The following is a 21,957-nucleotide window of genomic DNA, read 5'->3' as shown; positions in this document are numbered from 1 at the left end:
GGGCGCGGTGGCTCAAGCCTGTAATCCCAGCACTTTGGGAGGCCGAGACGGGCGGATCACGAGGTCAGGAGATCGAGACCATCCTGGTTAACACGGTGAAACCCCCTCTCTACTAAAAAATACAAAAAACTAGCCGGGCGAGGTGGCGGCGCCTGTAGTCCCAGCTACTCGGGAGGCTGAGGCAGGAGAATGGCGTGAACCCGGGAGGCGGAGCTTGCAGTGAGCTGAGATCCGGCCACTGCACTCCAGCCTGGGTGACAGAGCAAGACTCCGTCTCAAAAAAAAAAAAAAAAAAAAAAAAGAGAATAGGAAATTAAAAAGATTTTAAGTTCATTGTTTATGTTTTATATTTTTGCCCAAATGAGTTTTTCTTTTTCCTGAATACATAATTTCTGTTACGCTATCAAAGGATTCAGAACCTATTTCATTCCTTCAATTTGTGTCAGTTTTTAAATTGTTATTAATGTTAATAAATCTCCAGTATCTACTTTCTCAGAAAAGAAAATCCTCTTTTCATTTGTCTAGAGTGCCCTGCTTAGCAAGCTGAATGGCCATCATTTCTCAAAGTGCACAAATAATAATCGGTGTGACTTTATTAAACCATGAAACTCATTCACAGTTAATTTAGGATTGTTGATACTAAACTTCTGAAACATACTGCTTCCTTCCTGCTCAGTTTAATGAGGTCAAAGCCTGGAGTTTAGCCACTTTATTCATCTTTAAAAGCATATTAGTTTGATGTAAAGCAAGGCCCATTCAATCTAAGAGTTTGTTATTCAGAATTTAAGGTTTACTTAAGCTAGTAATAAATATGTAAGGAATGTCTTAATGGTAAATTTACAGAATATAATCGTTTTTATAAGTTGTTAGCATCTGAATCCTTGTATAAAAGAAGTATTTTTATTTTTTAAACTTAGTGTTTTATTTTAAAGGTTAGCAAAGGTTAAGATTAGAGATACATAGTTGCTTATTTATGATTGCGTACCTAGTAGTGAGACATCCATTTTTGTTTTTGTTTTTTTGTTTCCTGCCACATGTGGGAGCCATTCTCTGATGGAGGAAAGGCGTGAAAGGCTTGAGAGAGATCTCTTTGTCACAGGCCTTTGCCAGCTCCAATATAATACATGTGACAGTGTTAGGCCCATTTGAAAACTTAACAAATGTGCCAAAAAGAAAACTACCATGAGAGATACATAGTTTTAAAGCATTCGGACAGACCTAGGAATTACATGGGCAGATGAAGAGAAGTCTAGTTCCGTAACAAGGGTTCCAAGGAAGGTGGTTGTGAGTGAACACCAGTATACAGGGAGATTTTAGATTTTGTTTTTAATGTTTCTAGGAGATACAGATAGGGCAGAGATCCCTGACTCCAAATTCATAATTGAGTAATTTTCATGTGATTTTGTTGGATTAAAGCAGAAAGCCCTGTGGATTTCTTTAATCCCTGCCTCTTGTTTTGTCCCATGCCTCAGTTCCCTGCATTATGAACACACTGCTGCCTCTCTTAAAAAAGAAAAAAAAATCCTATTACTACTGTTGTTACTGAGGACTGTTGCTGGAGGTATTGGTAGGGAAGGGCTTCTCTTCTTGCTTGTCTGAGATTTAGTACAGTCCCTCAGTCCTACCTCCATTTAGAAAGTGTGAGAATATCTTTCAGGGAGGACTTAGTGAACCACATTACTATGGAATGCAAGACTATAGGCCCTGATTAAAAGTGAACATTTAGGTCAGGCATGGTGCTCACACCTGTAATCCCAGCACCCTGGAAGGCCAAAGCAGGAGAATTGCTTGTGTCCAGGAGTTCAAGACCAGCCTGGGCAACACAGTGAAACGCCATCCCTACAAAAAAGCAAAAATTAGCCCGACAAGGTAGCACACACCTGTAGTCCCAGCTACTCAGAAGGCTGAGGTGAGAGAGTCATTTCAGTTTGGAAGGTTGAGGCTGCAGTGAACTGTGATCACACTATTGCGTTCAGCCTGGGCAACAAAGCAAGACCCTGTCTCAAAAATATACATATATATTTTTAAAAAGGAAATATTTAGGGAGAATTTTGCAAGAAAATCCTAGATTCAGGTCCATGTCCCTTCTCTCCCAAATGATTAATCTTGTCCAATTAAAGGTTTCATATGGAGGGAATCTGGCCCGTTATAAATAGAGAAATTATTCAAATAGAACATAACTCAAGTTTGTAACCTCTTTAATGTGAGCCAGCTTGCCTGGTTAAGTGTACGGTAAGCTCCCAGTAACCTACACAAGAGAGCAGGACAGTGACATGGTGAGAGTGTGAGCATCCATGTCAAAGCCAGGGCTTATGTTGTATACTCAGGATCCTTAATACCTGGCTTTTAGGAAGTATTCAGGACATGCTTTTGAACACAGAATCTATCATGTATAGAATAGCCTTACAAAGGTACATTGTCCTAGAGATTTTCCTTTGACTATTACTTACGTTAATTTTGCATCACTGAACATACATTACTTGGTCCAAAAAGATCCTGAGTGTCAGAAAGAAGCCATCCTGGCCTTAAAGGTATTATGTACACAAGTCAGTAAATAGCCAGTGGTTGGTTCAGCTTACCTCGACACTATCACATTTCAGGTGTTGTTTATGAACTGGATATATTTAAGTTCTTTTCCCTTGGGGAAAAAATAAAAAAATAAAGAAGTCCTGCTGCAATTTTTGGCTGTTACTAGATTTTCTGAATAATTCATTTTGGGTTTCACTGAAGTATTGATTCTCTATACATACGCATTTGAGGTTTGTCATCCATTTTATCTTGGTAAAATATGTGTGTGCCTGATGTTCGTCTGTTTAGCCATGTTTCTGTTCTCACGCCATATGACCTGAAATAAAACCTGATAAATACAGACTTTTGATTGTCCTATCACCCAAAGTTTATCCTGAATCTAGAGGTGTATGTGTTTTCTGGTATTATCTTTACAGTGATATTTTCTGTGTACATTATATAAAATGCTTAAATTATGGATAACATTTTCAATGAAATTAACTATATTTTCAAATGCTCTGCCTTTTTTCTCTGTTGCTTTTGCCCTTCCTGATCGAAGTCTAGGAGAGTAAGTCAATACTTTTTATGAGAATATATTGTCTTACTTGTATGTCTAAAGACCGTGTTCTCATTCCGCAGTTCAACGTTGTTGATTTTATTTCTTACATTTTCGAAATGTAATGGCTGTTTCTAGTCATGTAGTCTTTAGAAACTATGGTTAAGTATCAGTGAAGTGCTAATAATAAATCAACCTTTTTTGCATCTGTGTTGTTGGTTTGGCCCTTGTCACCCTCCACGACATCATACACTTTCACTGCTGTAGAATTGTCTTAATTTTAAAAATGTGGTTATAGGTATATTTTACAGAGCAGTAATTACAAAACGAGAAACATAATAATTGTTAAAACCTCACTTAGAAGTTTCCCCTTTTATTTGGGGGTATTTTGGCAGAATGTGTAAAGGGAGAAAGGTATAGCCTAAGGGAAGAACATGTTTGGGTTGCATGGACTTTATTTTGTGGTCCACTTCACTTTTTCGAGTCCCTTCTGTGTTTGCCTCTGCTGCTAGTATAAACTGGATTCAGTCTTACAGTAGTCTGTCTACCAGTGCATTGTCTTGTTTGAGGTCAGTTCAGAGTAGAGCTGGGTTTTGAACTAGAAATCAGAGACCCAGACCCCAGCTCTGCCTCGGACTTGCTTTGTGACTCTAGCAAGTGCTTAGCTGCCCTGTTTCCTCCTCTAAAATAAAGGCAAGGACCTGGCAGATCTTAAAGTTCCATAATTCCCTTAGACCCAGACCAGTGCCAAAGACCCAGTGGCAGAAGAGAGTCAAAGATGTGAGAATTGTCTCCAGTTTTTGTTTAATCTGTAGTTTTTCTTTCCTAGGATTCTCAGAGCCGGCAAGGAGGATACAGCATGCATCAGCTCCAGGGCAATAAGGAATATGGCAGTGAAAAGAAAGGGTACCTACTAAAGAAAAGTGATGGGTATGTATGAGCCCGGCCCAGTGTCTCAGTGTGTGATTAACCTAGAAAAGGTTTCCAGCCTCTCATATAGGGAAACACACTTACTTAACATTTTGTAATACACTAGCTGCGGACCTTTAGCACACTGGTGTTCTTCAAGTAAGTCTGAGATTTAACCAACTCTCTTTAGAAGAAACAGTAATTGCTCTGTGGCCCCTAAATGGCACTTCTGACTTGTAACGAGCAATTATAGGAAGGCAGCTACTGAGTAGCACATGCAGCAGGCGAGTGCTGACCTCATACCCACCCACCTCTCCGCTGTTTTTGTTTTGTTTTGTTTTTTGTTTTTTGTTTTTTTTTTTTGAAGCGGAGTCTCACTCTGTTGCCCAGGCTGGAGTGCAGTGGCACAATCTCGTCTCACTGAAAGCTTCGCCTCCCAGGTTCACACCATTCTCCTGCCTCAGCCTCCCGCGTAGCTGGGACTACAGGCGCCCGCCACCGCGCCCGGCTAATTTTTTGTAGTTTTACTAGAGACAGGGTTTCACCATGTTAGCCAGGATGGTCTCAATCTCCTGACCTCGTGATCCACCCACCTCAGCCTCCCAAAGTGCTGGGATTACAGGCGTGAGCCATCACGCCTGGCCCCTCTCAGCTTTTATTCACTACAGTTTTCTCTGCCTGGTTGCCCACCGGGCCACCCAACCTTGGGTGTCACCCTTGAGTCCTCTTTTGCCTCTTATATTATAGCCAATCTGGCAAAAGCCATTCTGTTTTTAACTGTGAAAGTAATATACTCTTGCCATCCCCACAGCCCCTGCTCTAGGGTGAGCTGCTGCTGCCATCTCTCTTGGAGCATTCAGCAGCCTCCTAACTGGTCTCTTTGTATCAATCATTCTTCTTTTTCTGCAGTTCACCTTCATACAACAGTTAGAGTAGTCTTTTAAAAATCATAAAGCACATGATGTCATTCGCCTGCATAAAATACTCCAGTGGCTTCCCTTTACATATAGCATCTCAGCCCTTCCTTCCTGTCCCGCCTCATCTTGTTCCATTTTCTCCCCGATCCTGCCACATGAGGCTTCTTTTCTGTTGCTTAAACAAATGATTCTGCTTCATAATAAGTGCATAAGTAGAATCTTCATTACTCCCTTTAATAGTTGTCTTTTTGGAGGGAGGGGACAGGGAACAGGATCTTGCTCTGTCTTCCAAGCTGGAGTACAGTGGCACTATCACAGCTTACTGCAGCCTCCCAACTCCTGGGCACAAGTGATTATACCACCTCAGCCTCCTGAGTAGCTGGGACTACAGGCACATGCCACCATGCTTGGCTGATTTTTTTTTTTTTTTTTTAATGTAGACAGGGTGCCCCTTTGTTGCCCAGGCTGGTCTTGAACTCCTGGCCTCAAGAAATTCTCCCACCTTGGTCCCCCGAAGTGTTGAGATTACAGGCATGACTCACTGTGCCTGGCCTGTTGTCATTGTTTTTTTAAAAGAAAGCTCCTTGTTTTCTGATTACTTGTGGATATGTACTCCTTGGTTTAATCTGAGACATGTACATTTTTTATTGTAATTTTTTGTTAAAATTATAAATATTTCTCTTCTGAATTTCTGGGGTCATTGACTGTTTTGCTTATTATTCATGCATTCAACAGAGATATTTTGAGTCCTACTGTATGTCTAGGACTCACTCTTCTAGGCCCTACAAAGATGGAGCATACAGCATTGAACAAAAGAAAATCTGGTCCTGATAGAGCTGACATTCTAAGGAAGAAAAGAGACAAAAAATACTCAATATATGGTAGATCAGATGGTAATTAGTGCTATGGAGAAAGATCAAGCAAGACATGCAGGTGGTGTGAGGGATGGCAGTGGTTCTTGCTATCATACAGGTGGTTAGGGAAAACTTTATTGAGTTGATGTTTGAGCAAAGGAAGTGAGAGAAATCTACATAGATACTTGGGAGAAGATGGAGAGTCAGGAGCATGCATCTCATGGTGACAAATACCTGAGAGTTCAGTGTAGCTAGAGTAGTGAGCAAGCCAGGAGGTCATAGGAGTTAAGGTCAGAGGGACAGGGAACCACTCTGTGAGATGAGGAATCATTAGAGGGTTTTGAGCAGAAGAGTGACATAATCCGACATGTTTTGGAAGGTTCTCTCTGACTTCCAAGCAAAGCACAGTCATGGAGGGTCAAAGCACAGAAACAAGGAGACCAGTTAGAGGGAGGGCTGCCTCAGAAACCTAGATGGGAGCTGATGGTGAGGCCAGGGGAACTGCAGAAGAGAGGGTAAGAAGTGGTCAATTGTGGATAATGGAGGTAGGGCCAACAGGACTTGCTGATACGGGGTGCAGAGAAAGAAAAGCATCCCTAGTACAGCATCTGGCTCATTGTAGAATCAGTTAGCTTAATCCTGCTGTGAAAGTAAAAGGAGAAAAGAAATACCAGCTAACAATTCACAGCTTAAAACTGGGCTCTAGAATAGTGACCAAATGCTAGTCCAAACTGCATGAGATCAAGTGTACATAAATTGTAAATTCCATAGTTTAACTTGCTGAAAAGCCTCAGGCTCAGCTCCTTGTCCTTCCCTGACCATCTGTGGTATAGACATCTCTTGGAAATGTGGTGACCTGTTGTTCTATCATCAAACGGAAAGTTAATATTGTGTTCCGTTACGAGCAACAGTGTACTATTACATATCTACTGAAGTGAAAGTATAAAAGTCATTTTTTAACACTGCTCAACCGAAATCACAATGTCCTTCTTGAAATTAGAATTGCCTAATTTTAAGTGAAGCGGTTACAATCTGTATATCCAAGGAAGATCAACAGTCTTTTCGTAAGTGTTGTGTAGTTCAACCCTAAAGTGTTCAAGTAAATTATCATCTTGAGAGCCCCTGTGTATGCCAGCCACATGCCCAAGTACCTGCTCACTCATCTCATTTAACACCTTTTACAGAGAGATTAAATAATTTGACTGAGATCAAACAGACAGTAAGTATGAACACCCAAATTTGAACTGGGTCTTCTGACTTAATGCCAGGGTTATCTCCCCTTTGTTTTTCAAAGGGACCGCTGCTGCTGTTGATCACTCTAAGGATATGCAAGACATTAACTGGCACAAATTCACCCCCTTGACTTTTGGTCTCTTCCTTCATGTACTCATTCCACACACATGTATGAAATACTCTGGTGTATGAGGCAGCCTGCTAGAGGTGAAACGTAAATGAGATATGGTCCTCACCCTCACTTTGACTGCAGTCTGTTGGAAAGAGATACAGACAGAGCTCCTGGATCATAGAGTTGGAAAGGAGGTTGGAAGTCAAGTGGTTCCACCTCCTTAATAATTGCACAGATAGCAAAGATGAGCACTAATAACTGGGAGTTGCTTGTGACTTCTGTGGAAGAGTAAAAAATTGAAATGCTTATACATGAAAACAGACTCATTTGCAAACAGTGACCACTGATATGTTCTGTGATTTTTCTCTTAAGTATTATTTGCATTAGTAATTTTTGACCCTAGCTTTGGAATGCTCTTTATTACTTAAAGGATTATTACACAATTTGAAAAACAATTTAAAATTTTAAAAAATAATTTTTAAAAACTTTATGGACCAGAGGCAATTATTGAGAGGCAAAGGAGCAATTGCTTTATTATATTTTCTCATTATATATACAAAGGTGGGTGTTATTGTCTTCGTAATACAGAAAAGGAAAGTGAGTCTCCAAGAAGTCAAATAACATGGGCAAAGTCACATAGCTAGAGATCGTGCTGAGATCAAAGTTCAAGTGATCTGGCATCAAAGTTGGAACTATTTATACGAGACCATTTTCTAGTAGAATTTTCTTTTCTGGAATTGTAAGATTCTAGCATGGCGTAATCAGTAATTGTGTGTGGCACTGTCTGTGAGCACCAGATGGCATGAGTTCTTGGTATGTCCATTCAGGAGCTATGCAGACTGGAGCATTTGTAAAGCTTTCATTACAGAGCAGGGGAGATCACAGTAATTCAGTCTAGTCCATGGAAGTCTTGGGAATAGAAGCTATCAAAATGTTCACAAAGATCAGGTGCTGGCTGGGTGCGGTGGCTCATGCCTATAATCACAACGCTTTAGGAGGCCGAGACAGGCGGATCACTTGAGCCCACCAGCCTGGGCGACATGGCAAAACCCTATCTCTACAAAATTTAGCCAGGCGTAGTGCACATGCCTATAGACCCAGCGACTCAGGAGGCCAAGGTGGGAGGATCGCTTGAGCCTAGGAGGTCAAGGCTACAGTGAGCCATGATCACACCACTGCACTCTAGCCCGGGTTACAAAGTGACACCCTGTCTCTCATGCACAAAAAAAGATCAGGCAATACTGCTCTCAGCTGTGCCAGGAGATATCTCAAGATTGTTCCCTTTCCTCTGGCAATCTGAAAGTTCTTCAGTCACAATCTCTGTCAACCCAGAATAATGCTTCTGTGTTACTTTCCTTGGCTTTATTAGCAGCACAAGAGAAGGGTTTGTGTGTGTGTGTGTGTGTGTGTGTGTGTGTGTGTGTGTGTGTGTGTGTGTATTGTGCTTCCATAATATACATGTGTAAGTAAAACTAACGAGTAAAGACTTAATAAAATGGATAAACTAAGGCTTTAAACTATTCCTGAAGGTTGAATAGTTTGATTGTTGAATTGAGTGGTATTTAGGATGACACTGGTTTTGGCTTAAGTGTGTACAAGGATGCCTCACCTATGTTAGCAGGCTCTTGTGAGAGTAAGATGGATGCAGAACTCCTTGCAGAGAGTTAGTCACGTTAACCAAATGTGGCTCTGATTAGTTGAGAGATGCTGCCTCTAATCAGACATTTCCTTGGTCAGTACTTCTAGAAGAAAGTATGTGATTTAGCTCTAATTTGAGGATGGTTTATCAATTAGTAGTTAAATTACCTCCCGAGCAAGGCTAGCATTTTGAATACAGTATGTTCAATTTGCATTTGGTTAGATGGTGTCAAATTCCTACTTCCCTCTATGAAGCATGCTTTAGAACAAACAGTGCTTCTAGTAGTTAAATACACAGTATTATTTGTGTTTAGAGATGGTTTTAAATTTGTGTTGTGGCAGCTTTCTTAGAGAACTAATTTAAGAAGGAAAAGAAAAATACAAGATGGTACTGTTTTAAATGCCTGGGAAAGCTACAGTGGTCTCCTGATGTCATTTGTTTCCACGGCAACAGAAGGCCTTCAAAACTTTCTTCCAGCCTAGGGAATCACTGTTCCCTGCCCGTTTCTTCTTATCTGATGGAAGTAGTCTCAACTAGTGCATTTGCACCTACCTGCACTGACGCAAATCTGCCACACATGCAGTCTTTTGCCTGTACCTGGAGCTTCACACACACATAACTCTTCCAAGTTTGAATTAGTTCTCTTCGGCTTTTTTTACCCTTCAATATCATCAAATCACATTTTTCAAAATGTGTATCACTTGTAACTATTTGGGAATGGTTTGGTCACCATTACTTCCCTATGCAAATCATGAACAGTTTTTGCTTGGGGCTCTGAGGCACCATTCTGTCTCTGGAAGATGCCTAAAGGGATGGTGTATGAGTTACCAAAAATGATGATGATGCATTCTTGAGCCCTGGTTAAGCTCGTCCTGTACATACTGAGGCAGTTCACCCCCCTCCCTCCTTGCATGGCAGACTTCTTGAGTTACTTTAATTTTACTTTTTATTTTTTGTAGATATGGGATCTCCCTATGTTGCCCAGGCTGGTCTTCAACTTCTAGGCTCAAGCAGTCCTCCCACGTCAGCCTCCCAGAGTGCTGGGATTACGGGCATGAGCCACCGTGCCCAGCCACTTTCTTAATTTTTGAAACTCAATTATTAATAACAGAAGTAATCAATTGAACACTCTTATGAAAGATTGACAGATATGGTTGAAAACTACTTATTAACACCACCCCTAACAGGTTTGGGTCTCCTTCATAGAGAGGAGTTACTATGATATCAGTGTACTACCTGTAATTCATTGATTGAGTCTCCTGCGGTTAGATTATTATTGTTTCTATTTCCCATTTTTACTGTCCAAAGCAGTGCTACTACCGGTCATGGTGGCTCACACCTGTAATTTCAGCACCCTGGGAAGGCGAGGCAGGCAGATCGCTTGAGCCCAGGAGTTTGAGACCATTCTGGGCAACACGGCAAAACCTTGTCTCTACAAAAAAATATAAAAATTAGCCAGGCATGGTGGGGTGTGCCTGTGGTCCCAGGTACTCTGGAGGTTGAGGTGGGAGGATCAGATGAGCCTGGGAGGTCAAGGCTGCAGTGAGCTGTGATTGTGCCACTGTACTCTAGCCTCCAGAGCAAGAACCTGTCTCTATATATGTGTGTGTGTGTGTGTGTGTGTGTGTGTGTGTATATATATGTCTTTAAAAAGCAGCACTGGCCGGGCGCAGTGGCTCACACCTGTAATCTCAGCACTTTGGGAGGCCAAGGCTGGTGGATCACAAGGTCAGGAGTTCGAGACCAGCCTGGCCAAGATGGTGAAACCCCATCTCTACTACCAGTACAAAACTTAGCCAGGCGCGATGCCAGGAGCCTGTAATCCCAGCTACTCAGGAGACTGAGGTAGGAGAATCACTTGAACCCGGGAGACAAGGTTGCAGTGAGCCAAGATCATGCCACTGCACCATTCTAGCTTGGGCAACAGAGCAAGACTCCGTCTCAAAAAAAATTTAAAAAGCAGTGCTGTAATGAGCATCCTTGTACATGGCTACCTGTGTGAATTACCTTCCACCTGGGATAATAAAAGGCAACCAGGATTTTGTTTTGGGGGTTGGATTTTTTGGTTTGGGGAAGTTATTTTGTAGTTATTATTATGTATCATATTGTATCCTTGCATGTCCCAGAGTGAATCAGTTACTATATCTAGTTGTGTTTGACTTCCTCCTTAGGATCCGGAAAGTATGGCAGAGGAGGAAGTGTTCTGTCAAGAATGGGATTCTGACTATCTCACATGCCACAGTAAGTATGTTTCTTAATTTACCCTGCCCATTGTTAGGTTTTCTGGCCTCGTAGGCCAGAAAGCAAACACGATTATGTACTCAGCAGTAAAAATCTGCGCAAATACATTTATGCATTTGGGTCAGACCTTTGCCGATAATCCTTTACCAAAAAAAAAAAGGTTTTGTCTTGTCCTGTGGTGGTCGGCATCATTCTTTGGCATCACTAGACACTTGTATTTTTACTCTCTCAAAATGAATAAGGTATTTTGATTTTGTAATCTTATCTTTTGGGAAATATTGGTTGTTCTGAAAAACCCAGGTTTTTGAATTATAAAGATGACAGAGGCTGTTCCTTGCATGTAAAAATAATGTAGGAAACATAACAGTAGATGTAAAAACCTTGGTGGTAGTCAAAGAAGCACACAGTAAGTTTTGCCCTTTTTAAACCAATAGAAAACTCTTTTCAATTCTTAAAAATGCAGAGATTGTAGTGGAAAATGTACCAAGCGGGAATGGAAATGGCAAAGTATATGCCAAGACTTTTTTAATATGCTTGCTGTTTAACCCAGTAATCTCAGTTTCGATTTTAAAAACTCATTAAATTACAGTATGCTGTGCCAAGTGATGTCCTTGGGGCACTGCTTAATGAATTGCCAACAGAATAGTGGAAATGAGAGATGAGTGTTTATTATGTTGGCAATTTTGTATGACTTACAGCTGACTTTAGATATCTATCAGGCAGGAAAGGAAGTACCACTTACCTTCATAAACTTTATTTCACTTAATCCTCCCGACACCCCATGTGGTATGATAACCTTCATTTTACAGATGAAGAAACTGAAGCGCAAAGAACAACTATAATTTGGCTAGTAACTCACAGAATTGGAAGTTCAAACTCGGGTGTCTGTCTGACATTAGTCCTTGTGGCCCTTCTGTCTCTTCCTGCAGAAACCATCATCTTACTACACTGTAAACGCCCCCTTGGGCACCTGCCTAGTCCTGTTCTTCTTTCTGTCTTCAGCCTCTCACACAAAACTTGACATACAGAAGGCTCTTAGTACACTCTTGTGGCCCAGTCCTTTGTGGTAAATGACTGCCCACATCTTAAAGATTGTTGTCCTTTATGAAACTTGAGCAGCTGCATCATTTCTGTCCCTTGCCCCTCGCAGCACACTTTCAGTGATTCTTCGGAGGAATTCCTCAGAGGTCTTCAATTACCCTCAAACAGCCCAGCTGAGATTTTTAGCTGTCATGCCAGTTGTGTCCGGCTACCCATCTGATATCAGAAATCCTGTCCACAGACTTGGATCTGTCTGTAATTATGATTAAGGCTGTCTAACAATGATTCATTTCTTCAGCAATCTTTTTTTTTTTTGAGATGGAGTCTTGCTCTTTCGCCCAGGCTGGAGTGCAGTGGCACAATCTTGGCTCACTGCAACCTCCATCTCCCGGGTTCAAGCTATTCTCCTGCCTCAGCCTCCTGAGTAGCTGGGACTACAGGTGCCCACCACCACACCTGGCTAATTTTTGTATTTTTAGTAGAGACAGGGTTTCATCATATTGGCCAGGCTGGTCTCAAATTCCTGACCTTGTGATCTGCCCGCTTCGGCCTTGCAAAGTGCTGAGATTACAGGCGTGAGCCACCACGCCCAGCCCTTCTTCAGCAATCTTTTGTTAAGCTTCCATTCTGCCATGTTCTGGCGTAGGCATCAAAGATGCATGAATGAAAAATTAGATAATTTTTACTTTCTTATATTTAATTCCATATACAGTCACCTGTGCATACCAGAGTGAACATTTCTGATCCTTTGGCTGTGTAGATGGTGAGTTTTTAGTCAGTTACCATCTTTTTGTTTTGTTTTGTTTTGTTTTAAGACAGGGTCTGGCTCTGTCACCCAGGCTGGAATGCAGTAGCAATGATCTTGGCTTACTGCAACCTCTGCATCCTGGGCCCAAGCCATCCTCCCATCTCAGCCTCCTAAGCAGCTGGGAATACAGGCACACTTCACCACGCCCAGCTAATTTTGGTATTTTTTTGTGGAGACAGGGGTTTTGCTATGTTGCCCAGGCTGGTCTCGAACTCCTGGGCTTAAGTGATCCACCCACCTCGGCCTCCCAAAGTGCTGGGATTACAGGCATGAGCCACTGCACCTGGCCAGAGTTACCATGTGTACCCTAACTCTCTACCTTCTGCTGCACAGCTCTCCCCTTGGATTTGTCAGGCTGTAACAGTCCTCACTAGGCATTTTGAGAAGTTATATAATGGCTTTATCATGTTGTATCTGTTTGCTTTTCTTAGGAATCTGCTGTGGGAGGCAGTGCAGAGTGATGGGAGATCATATAGTTGATGAAGTGAATCAGTGGCACTGCTTAGCAGTTATATGACCTTGGGAAATGTACTAAAAATAAAATAAGTTCCCTTTCGCCTCCTGTTTTTATTCCTGCCAAAACACGTTGTTATGGCCAAACGAACTGTTTATATGCATTCTTAAGGCTCGAATTAACAAGTCTCACATCACCCACTTTGTTTAGTGGCTAAGATAATGGACTATGGCATCTGTCTGATTTGAGTCTAAATGCCAACTTTGCCATTTATTTTGTGACCTTGAGAAAAATATTTAACGCATAAAGATTATATGAGGATTCAGTGAGATGACATGCCATGTGTGGCCATTCTGTTAACAGTTATTAGTGCTGTCACTGTTAGTTTATTGGATGTTGCTGACAATACTGAAATCTGTTGACAAGCAGACCCTCCTGCTACAAACATCAGCACTCTCCTGCCCCCAGAGCAGCCTGGAGGGAAATGGCTTACTCTCCTAACTTCTGATTCTCTCCTGCTGTTTTTGCTATTCTATTCCCCACTTTTCATTGGCTTTGGCCCAGACCTTTTTTGCTGCCAGTTACATCACTCATAATCACATTGCTGCTCCCACAAAAAGGTCTCTAGCCAGTTTTAGCTGGCTTTTCCTGACTTTGCAAACACCATTGATTAGAATTAGGTTGAAAATCAAGGCCAGCAGTTTTCTGAGAAAAACATAAAGGGCTTCTTTGAAAAAGTGGGGAGAAGAGCCTTTGTTGTCAGAAAACTTGAGGTGTTTGGGACACATGAAAATTCTTCGGTTTGAAGGCCCTCATCAGTGTCACCTTTGCAAATTGTTCTTATCAAAGTGATTCAGGAGAGGGCCAAGTACTCATTTAGATTAATGGTGCAGGGTTTGTTGGCTTGGCCACCCAAGCAAGGTCTGCACCAGAGGTGATTCATCTCCCCAGCTTACTATTCTAAGGAGAAATGCGTTTCTGTGTACACCTGAAAAATTGGCAGCCCATCCTTAGAAGATTTCATTCATAAATTCTTTGCTTTTCGTGTATCTGTTAAGACATAAGTTTTTTTTACTGACTATTCAAAGTAATGCAGCACTGTGGGAACCAAATTCAGTGTGAATCTCTGAATTTGCCATAACAGTAGTAATATTAATGATAGCAGCTTCCAACTATGAACTATCTAGTATGTTCTAAACGTAGTATAAGATGCTTTCATTTCAAAATACCAGTTCCAGCAAATCTTTGGCAAACATTTCACTTAGCCTCAGGCCAGGCATGGTGGCTCATGCTCAATTTGGGAGGCTGAGACAGGTGGATCACTTGAGCCCAGGAGTTCGAGACCAGCCTGGGCAACATGGTGAAACCCCATCTCTACAAAAAAAAAAAAAAGGCAAAAATTAGCTGAGCATGATGGTGTACACCTGTAGTCCCAGCTACTGGGGAGGCTGTGACGTGGAAGGATTGCTTGAACCTGGGAGGCAGAGGCTGCAGTGAGCCAAGATTGCACCACTGCACTCCAGCCTGGGCGACAGAGCCAAGCCCTGTCTCAAGAAAACAATTTTTTAGTCAGCCTCAAAACTTAAGTATAAAGCTTATATGAAGCCACTAAACTACTTTAATTTCTATAGTTTTGAATTATTTGCTTTTTCTAACTAAAAGCATTATAATATAAATATCATAAAACAAATTACAACAGAAAGTATAGGAATTATAGTTGACATATTTATTGTAGTAATCTTGAAAAATCAATTTCAAAAATATAAGCAGCTATGTTCTTCAAAAACCCTGCTCCCTGAATTTATTAACCACAGTGTCACATTCTGTTTAAATAATGGGTTGTAAAAAGAAAGAGAACTACCATTTGTGGAGCACTTAGAATGCACCCTGCACTTCATCTTCAAGATGGCCCTACAAGATAGGATCACGATCTTCATTTCCCACCATACTGGAAGTTCCTAGGAGGCAGGGACCTCATCTTACTCAGCTTTGAATTTTCAATACCTAACATATTGCCTGACATGTACTTAGTGCTCAGTGAATACTTTTCTAATGAGACTGCATTTTATAGTTGAAGCTCAGAGAGGTTAAATCTCATGCTAAGGGTCATGAAGTTTGTAAATAGCTGGACCAGTTTTCCAGGCTTAAAGCCTATACTCTTTCTCCTGTATCATAGGGTTTTTTTCCTCAGATGCCAGATTGTTGTTAGGTCTTTGAAAGTTTCGTGAATAACAGTTCTTTGCAGTGGAACTCCTTACCTTGGCCTTACCTTGATACTCCTTGAATTAGTCAGGGGTCTTAGGGTAGAGAAGGCTGTAAGGGATTCCAGGAAGGGAGGAGGAGGGGTACTAGTCATGAAGATAATGCAAGTATTCTAAGAATTTATATTTGAATCTGAAACTGCCTAAATAATGTATTACATCTTTCAGATGTCTTCAGATGCCCTTATGATTAACACTTACAGCAATTATTAAATTTATAGTCACTTTTTTCTCAATCAGCCAACACCAACAGTATTTTTAATAGCCCACAGAAGTTCATTAAGGTCTGGTGTTTTACTCAAAAGGGTTGGAAATCCAGCTGGCCTCTTTAGATGTTCCACCTCTTAGGTGGATAATGTGTGTGTGTCCACCTGCTTGATGGGCTGATCATTTTAAACAGAGGGAGAGTCAGACCTCATCCTTTTGAGTCTATCTGCAGTAAATGCCCATTCAGCATCTTATTGTATGTGCCTTTTATTAAGCTACTTAACTCATACTACTCATTTGTAAAACAGAATAACTGTACCTGTCTTCCATGTTGTGAGAATTAAGTAAGATGATGCATTTAAAACTTTGTAGAACCTGGACCTCAATAAGTGTTCCTTAAACTTAGTAGCTGTTGTCATCTCAGGGAGCTGAGGTAGGGTTACAGCATATGAAACCCTGGAGCCAGACTGCCTAGACTTGAATTTCAACCCTGACACTGAATCTCTAGTGAGGATTTTCCATCTAAATAAAATGGGGCTATTAATAAGGCCTAATTCGTAAGTGATTGTAAAGATTAAATGAGTTTATTGATTGTAAATAATTAGAACAGAATGTAGGGCAGAATTAGTGCTCAATAAATGTCAGCTATTATTATTACTACTTCTCTAATGTATAACTATTTCCATTTTAAACTGTGGTTTATTGGAATTCTTTTTTTTTTTTTTTTTTTTTTTTTTTTTTTTTTTTTTTTTGAGACAGCATTTCCCTTTGTTGCCCAGGCTGGAGTGCAGTGGCACCATCTTGACTCACTGGGCTCAAGCAATTCTCATGTCACAGCCTCCTGAGTAGCTCAGACTACAGACATGCGCCGCTCACAGCCAGCTAATTTTTTAGTAGAGATGGGGTTTCACCACGTTGGCCTGGCTGGTCTGGAATTCCTGACTTCAAGTGATCCGCCCACCTCAGCTTCCCAAAGTTCTGGGATTACAGACGTGAGCTGCTGCACCTGGCCATTGGAATTCTTTTGTATTGCTATTTTCATTACTGCTCAGTGTACTTTACAGAGCCCATTTGGGGTACCTCTTCTCTCATAGAAATTTAATTTCTGCCTGTTAGGGATTAACAGCAGCTCTGTCACCTCCATGGCATTTCACTAAAGCAAGAATTGGATGTGTCTCTTCTCCCTTTCCTTTGGATCTTTGGATCTAAAGTCTGTTGTTCTATTGCCCTATCCAGAGCCCTGAAGATAACATTCAGCTGCCAGGGCTTTAAAAGAAGCACTGAAAGCATATACAGGAAACAGGAAGAGACCTGCAAAATGGATTGCTCTCTTCTTTGCAATGTATTCAGTAACCTTGTTTTCTGTGACTGACCTTCAGAGCTGTCCTGGGCTGTCCTCTGATTCCACATCTTTACCCTCATTGTCACTAAAAAGAGAATGAGAATATTTTTCTTCCCTCCAGCAGATTAGAAGACAACACTGTCAGTTGTAAAAGGGTGAACTTTGGAACCAGTTAAACCCAGGCTCAAACCCCTGGAAAAAAAAACTGTAGGACCTTGGATAAGTAACTTAAGCCTTTGGAGCCTTGTTTTTCCTCAGATATAAAATGGGCATAATTTACCCATAACTTTTTTTTTTTTTTTTTTTTTGAGACGGAGTCTCACTCTGTCACCCAGGCTAGAGTGCAGTGGTGCAATCTCGGCTCACTGAAAGCTCCACCTCCCAGGTTCACACCATCCTCCTTTCTCAGCCTCCCAAGTAGCTGGGAATACAGGCGCCCGCCACCACGCCCGGCTAATTTTTTGTATTTTTAGTAGAGTCGGGGTTTCACTATGTTAGCCAGGATGGTCTCGATCTTCTGACATCGTGATCCGCCCACTTCGGCCTCCCAAAGTGCTGGGATTACAGGTGTGAGCCACCACGTCCTGCCCATTAAAATTTTTTTATTCCTTTCTAGGCTAGGTACTATTGAAGCAGTGATGAATTAGTGGCCCCTGCCCTCCTGGAGCTTGGAATAAACAAAGGATAAGTCCCATAAAAGAAGTGAGCAGCAGGTTGTAATGGAAAACAAAGCAGCTACTTTAGTGTCGTCAGGGAAGGCTTTTCTGATAGTTTAGCATAAAGCTAGGCAAGGAGCAGCCCCACTAGAGGGAAGAGAATGGGCCAAAATCACGAGACTGGACAGTATGTTCGTGGGACCTAAGAGAATTGAATAAGGGTGGAAATGATATCACTTTCCATACCCTCTGTGAAGAGTTCAGAGGTTCAAATAAGACGCTCTTTGAAAGCTGTTGATATGTACTTATTCTGGATACCAGAATTCACAAACATCACTTCGCTTTTTTAAACAAAAGACCAGATGTTAACTTTCCTGAACAAAATTCAAAATACATCTGCAAGTGGGGCATGGTTGTGTGCACCTGTAGTCCAAGGTACTTGGGAGACTGAGGCCAGTGGGTCACTTGAGGCTAGGAGTTCAAGGCTGCAGTGTGTGATGATTGCACCTGTGAATAGCCACTGCACTCCAGCCTGGACAAAATAGCAGGACCGTGTCTCTAATAAAGGGAGTGCAACCGCAGGTCCAAGGGCACTGGTGTTGAACCTTCTCCACAGCCATGTTCCCTGGCAAAAGAAATGTAGTTGTTCCAGTATAGAAAATGTTATTTGGACATATGACAATAAGCTGCGCTGTTTCCAGAACTAAGGGTCACTGTGGAATATCTTTGTCTTCCACATTGCAAATGCAGAACCTGAAGACAAATGTTTACCAGAGGGCTTCCCAACTTCAAGTTCTATAAAATATAAGTTTAGAAATATATCTGCTGAAGTCTTACAGGTCGTTCTTCAAAATAATAACATGCAGCAGATACGTTTACTCTATTTGAATCCTGGTGGAGGTTCTTCTTTTCACTATTCGAGTCACAAGATTACATATTAGAAGCATCAGTATATAGTTGATTGCAAATGAAAACTCTCATCACTTGCATCTGAATGAACCATTGCAGGTGATTAGAGGGGGCTGCAATTGGCCACATGAATCCAGTGATTCTCATCCGTGACGGTACATTGGAATCACCTGGTTCCACCCTCAGAGATTTCGATTTAACTGATCTAGAGATGAAGCCCAAGTATTGCTAACCGGGTAACTTCAACTTTAGCCAAAGCAGAGACCCTCTGAGTCCTTCCACCATTGTTTGCTACTGTTAAAATATAGAGAGGCTAGAATAGAGGTGTGTTACTCAGAAATCTGAAGCCAGTGATAGTGATATTTGTCAACTTTGTGAACTGGATTGTGGACCTCAGAACGTAAGCCAGTTTGAAGTCAGTTCTTACCACCTCTTTCTTCTAGTTCAGTACCCTTTTAATAAATGAAACAGTAAAGTCAGAGCAGTGGGCAGGTCTAAGCTTCTTTCAAAGCCAGTCTCAGTGTTTTAAGTGCGCAGTTACTGAGTTCTTTCACCTCTTTTCTGATTCTCCCCTGTGTGCCTGGAGTCCCTCTGTTTGCATGCTCTGTGTCTTCACATTACCAGGGTTGTGTGCCCTAGACTCCTCTTCTCCTCCTCACGCTGCCTGTTGCCCATGCCCATTCAGTTTACTTCCGTAGAGCTTCCACCTTAGACAGGATCTGATGTTCTATTTGAACCTTAGTGACTTATTGGGAAACTCTCCCAGAGGTGATTGCATTTTAACAAGGAATACTGCTTTAATCTAAAGGGAAAATTATAGTAATAGAATTTTATGTATCAGTTATGTGGACACCATCAGAGGAGATATTCTGGGAATAATTAGTAATTATAAAGATAGTTGTCCAGGTGCAGCGGCTCACACCTGTAATCCCAACAACACTTTGGGAGTCCGAGGCAGGAGGATCACTTGAGTCCAGGAGTTTGAGACCAGCCTGGGCATTGTAGCAAGACCTTGTCTCTACCAAAAAAAAAAAAAAAGGCTGGGTGTGGTGGCACATGCCTGTAATCCCAGCTACTCAGGAGGCTGAGGCAGGAGGATTGAAAGTGGGAGGTCGAGGCAGCAGTGATCCATGATTATGCCATTGCACTTAGCCTGGGTGGGTGACAGAGCAAGACCCTGTCTCAAAATAAAAGTAGGTGACATTTATTGAACACTCATTACATGCTAGACACTTTACATATGTTTTCTTTTTTAACTTTCATAACACCTTCACAAGGAAGTAGCTGTTAATCTCCTTTTTTAAGAGGAGGAAGCCTGAAAGTCACATTAAGTGCTAGAGCCAGATATGAACCCAAGAAGGTAAAGTCCAGAGCCTCTTCTGCCTCCCATTTGGAAGTGTAGCACCAGACATTTATCAAGCATTGCCTAGTTCATTATCACAGCAGAGATGGCATTGTTTTCCCTCATCGTGGTGAGATAGCATGAGACTCAGAAAAGCCACGATACTTGCTCATGGCAGTATTAATGTGTGCCTGGGCCTAGACTCAAACCCAGATCTGATTGCCTCCAAAATCAGACTTTTCCCTCCACTCTACCATGTACCTTAAAGTATGAATAAATTCCTTTTCCAAATCAACAGAGTATTACATTGCCTCCAAACTGGAAGAAACCTCGGTTCCCAGCATGCGGCTCCATTAAAGTCAGGTGTTTTGTAGCAGTTTCTCATTTGGGCTTCAGCAGACAGCAAGCAATGCACTTTTGATTTTTAAGTCTGGCAAATCCTCTGGAATAGCAAGGGTGTCGTGGTGCTGATACTGCCTAGGATTTGAGGACCTGCCAAATAAATCTCTCTGGCTTTCATGTTGAACAGAGATTAGTAGAAACTCCTTCGAGGAACGTGTTCCATAAATGAAGAAGGGAGGACAAAATTGAAGAATTAAAATATAGAAGAGGTTACAGATCAAAACCACAGGACTCACAGCTTGTGAGGATTGAGGTTTTTAAACCTTGCCTTGGAGGTCTGACACAGTGTGTGTTATTTTGCATGCTTCCAGTGTGATTCTAATTCTAGTAGACAAGTGAGTAGAATAAAACCTCATTAATTTAGAGCCCAGAAATTTATAAAGTGTGACCATTTGGTTGCAGTATATGCTGTTGGTTCTTAGCATATACGAAGGTATATGTTAAGGGGTAAAAATTTTTTTTTTTTTACTTTTACTAAGGGGTAAAAAGGCTTTTTTAAAGTCTTGATTTACAAATTTGAATCTATGAAACCAAGGAACCTGCAGTTTGACATCAGCTATCATGTTACTTCCTGCCCACATTCCTAATATAAGAAATAATAGATTTCTTAAAAATGTTTTAGGCCAGGTACATTGGCTCTCACCTGTAATCCCAGCACTTTGGGAGTCTGAGGCTTAAGCCCAGGACTTCGAGACCAGCCTGGGCTACATGGCAAAACGCCATCTCTACAGAAAAAAAAAAAAAAAAAAACACAAAACTTAGCCAGGTGTGGTGGTGCACGCCTGTTATACCAGCTCCTTGGGAGGCTGAGGCCGGAGGATCACTGAAGCCCAGGAGGCAGAGGTTGCAATGAGCCGAGATCACACCACCGTACCCACTCTGGGCGACAGAGTAAAGACCCCATGTCAAAAAAAAAAAAAAAAAAGTTTTACTTTGACCTAATGTTCTGTTGTTAATAGCTGTGACCTTAAGGCAGAGTTAACCTTTTGGTGCCTTATTTTTCTCATCTCTCAAATAGTAATAATAGTGGTACTTAGTTGTAGGGTGGTTATGAGAATTAAGTGAGCAAGTATATGTAAAACACATGGCATGGAGCCCGGCATGAGTAAATGCTGTGTTCTCATCAACATGATGATGCCCTTGCTTTAAAGACTGCCCTTTCTGTGTGAGGCTGATAAAAGCCTCAAACACATTTTGTCTCAGCCATTCACAAGGTCATGAGTTCAAGAACAGCCTGACTAACGTGGTGAAACCCCATCTCTACTAAAAATACAAAAAAGTAGCCGGGTGTGGTGACACGTGCGTGTAATCCCAGCTACTTGAGAGGCTGAGGCAGGAGAATCACTTGAACCCAGGAGGTGGACGTTGCAGTGAGCCAAGATCACGCCACTGCACTCCAGCCTGGGCAACAGGGCAACAGAGTGAGACTCCGTTAAAAAAAAAAAAAAACACACAACTCAGATGTTTTACTATCAAATTAATGCATTTTATACAAATATTCCAAAGGTTTTTGTTTTATGTACCGTTGTTGGAAAACATGACATAAAGTGGCCACTGTAGTTAAAT

The 21,957-nt window shown here is 41.5% G+C and overlaps 1 protein-coding gene and 1 non-coding gene across 9 annotated transcripts in view; one reads left to right on the top strand and one right to left on the bottom strand.

The window, feature by feature from the left end:
• Window positions 1-21,957, top strand: part of ASAP1 (ArfGAP with SH3 domain, ankyrin repeat and PH domain 1) — a 396,678-nt gene that overhangs the window by 276,097 nt on the left and 98,624 nt on the right. For all 8 annotated transcript variants that reach the window (XM_065519634.1, XM_045399283.2, XM_005564080.4 and 5 more), the window contains 2 exons: window positions 3,894-3,994; window positions 10,900-10,969. In XM_065519634.1, coding sequence (XP_065375706.1) covers window positions 3,894-3,994; window positions 10,900-10,969 — 171 coding nt within the window. The remainder of the gene's footprint in view (window positions 1-3,893; window positions 3,995-10,899; window positions 10,970-21,957) is intronic.
• On the bottom strand, window positions 1,033-1,188 carry LOC123575400 (small nucleolar RNA SNORA12). Its single transcript, XR_006700691.2, has one exon. It is a non-coding gene; the product is annotated as a small nucleolar RNA SNORA12 (small nucleolar RNA).

Source organism: Macaca fascicularis, chromosome 8 (genome assembly GCF_037993035.2).
Source record: "Macaca fascicularis isolate 582-1 chromosome 8, T2T-MFA8v1.1".
Taxonomy (NCBI): domain Eukaryota; kingdom Metazoa; phylum Chordata; class Mammalia; order Primates; family Cercopithecidae; genus Macaca; species Macaca fascicularis.
Note: the sequence above shows the minus strand (reverse complement) of the source record. Positions and strands in the feature narration are given on the sequence as shown.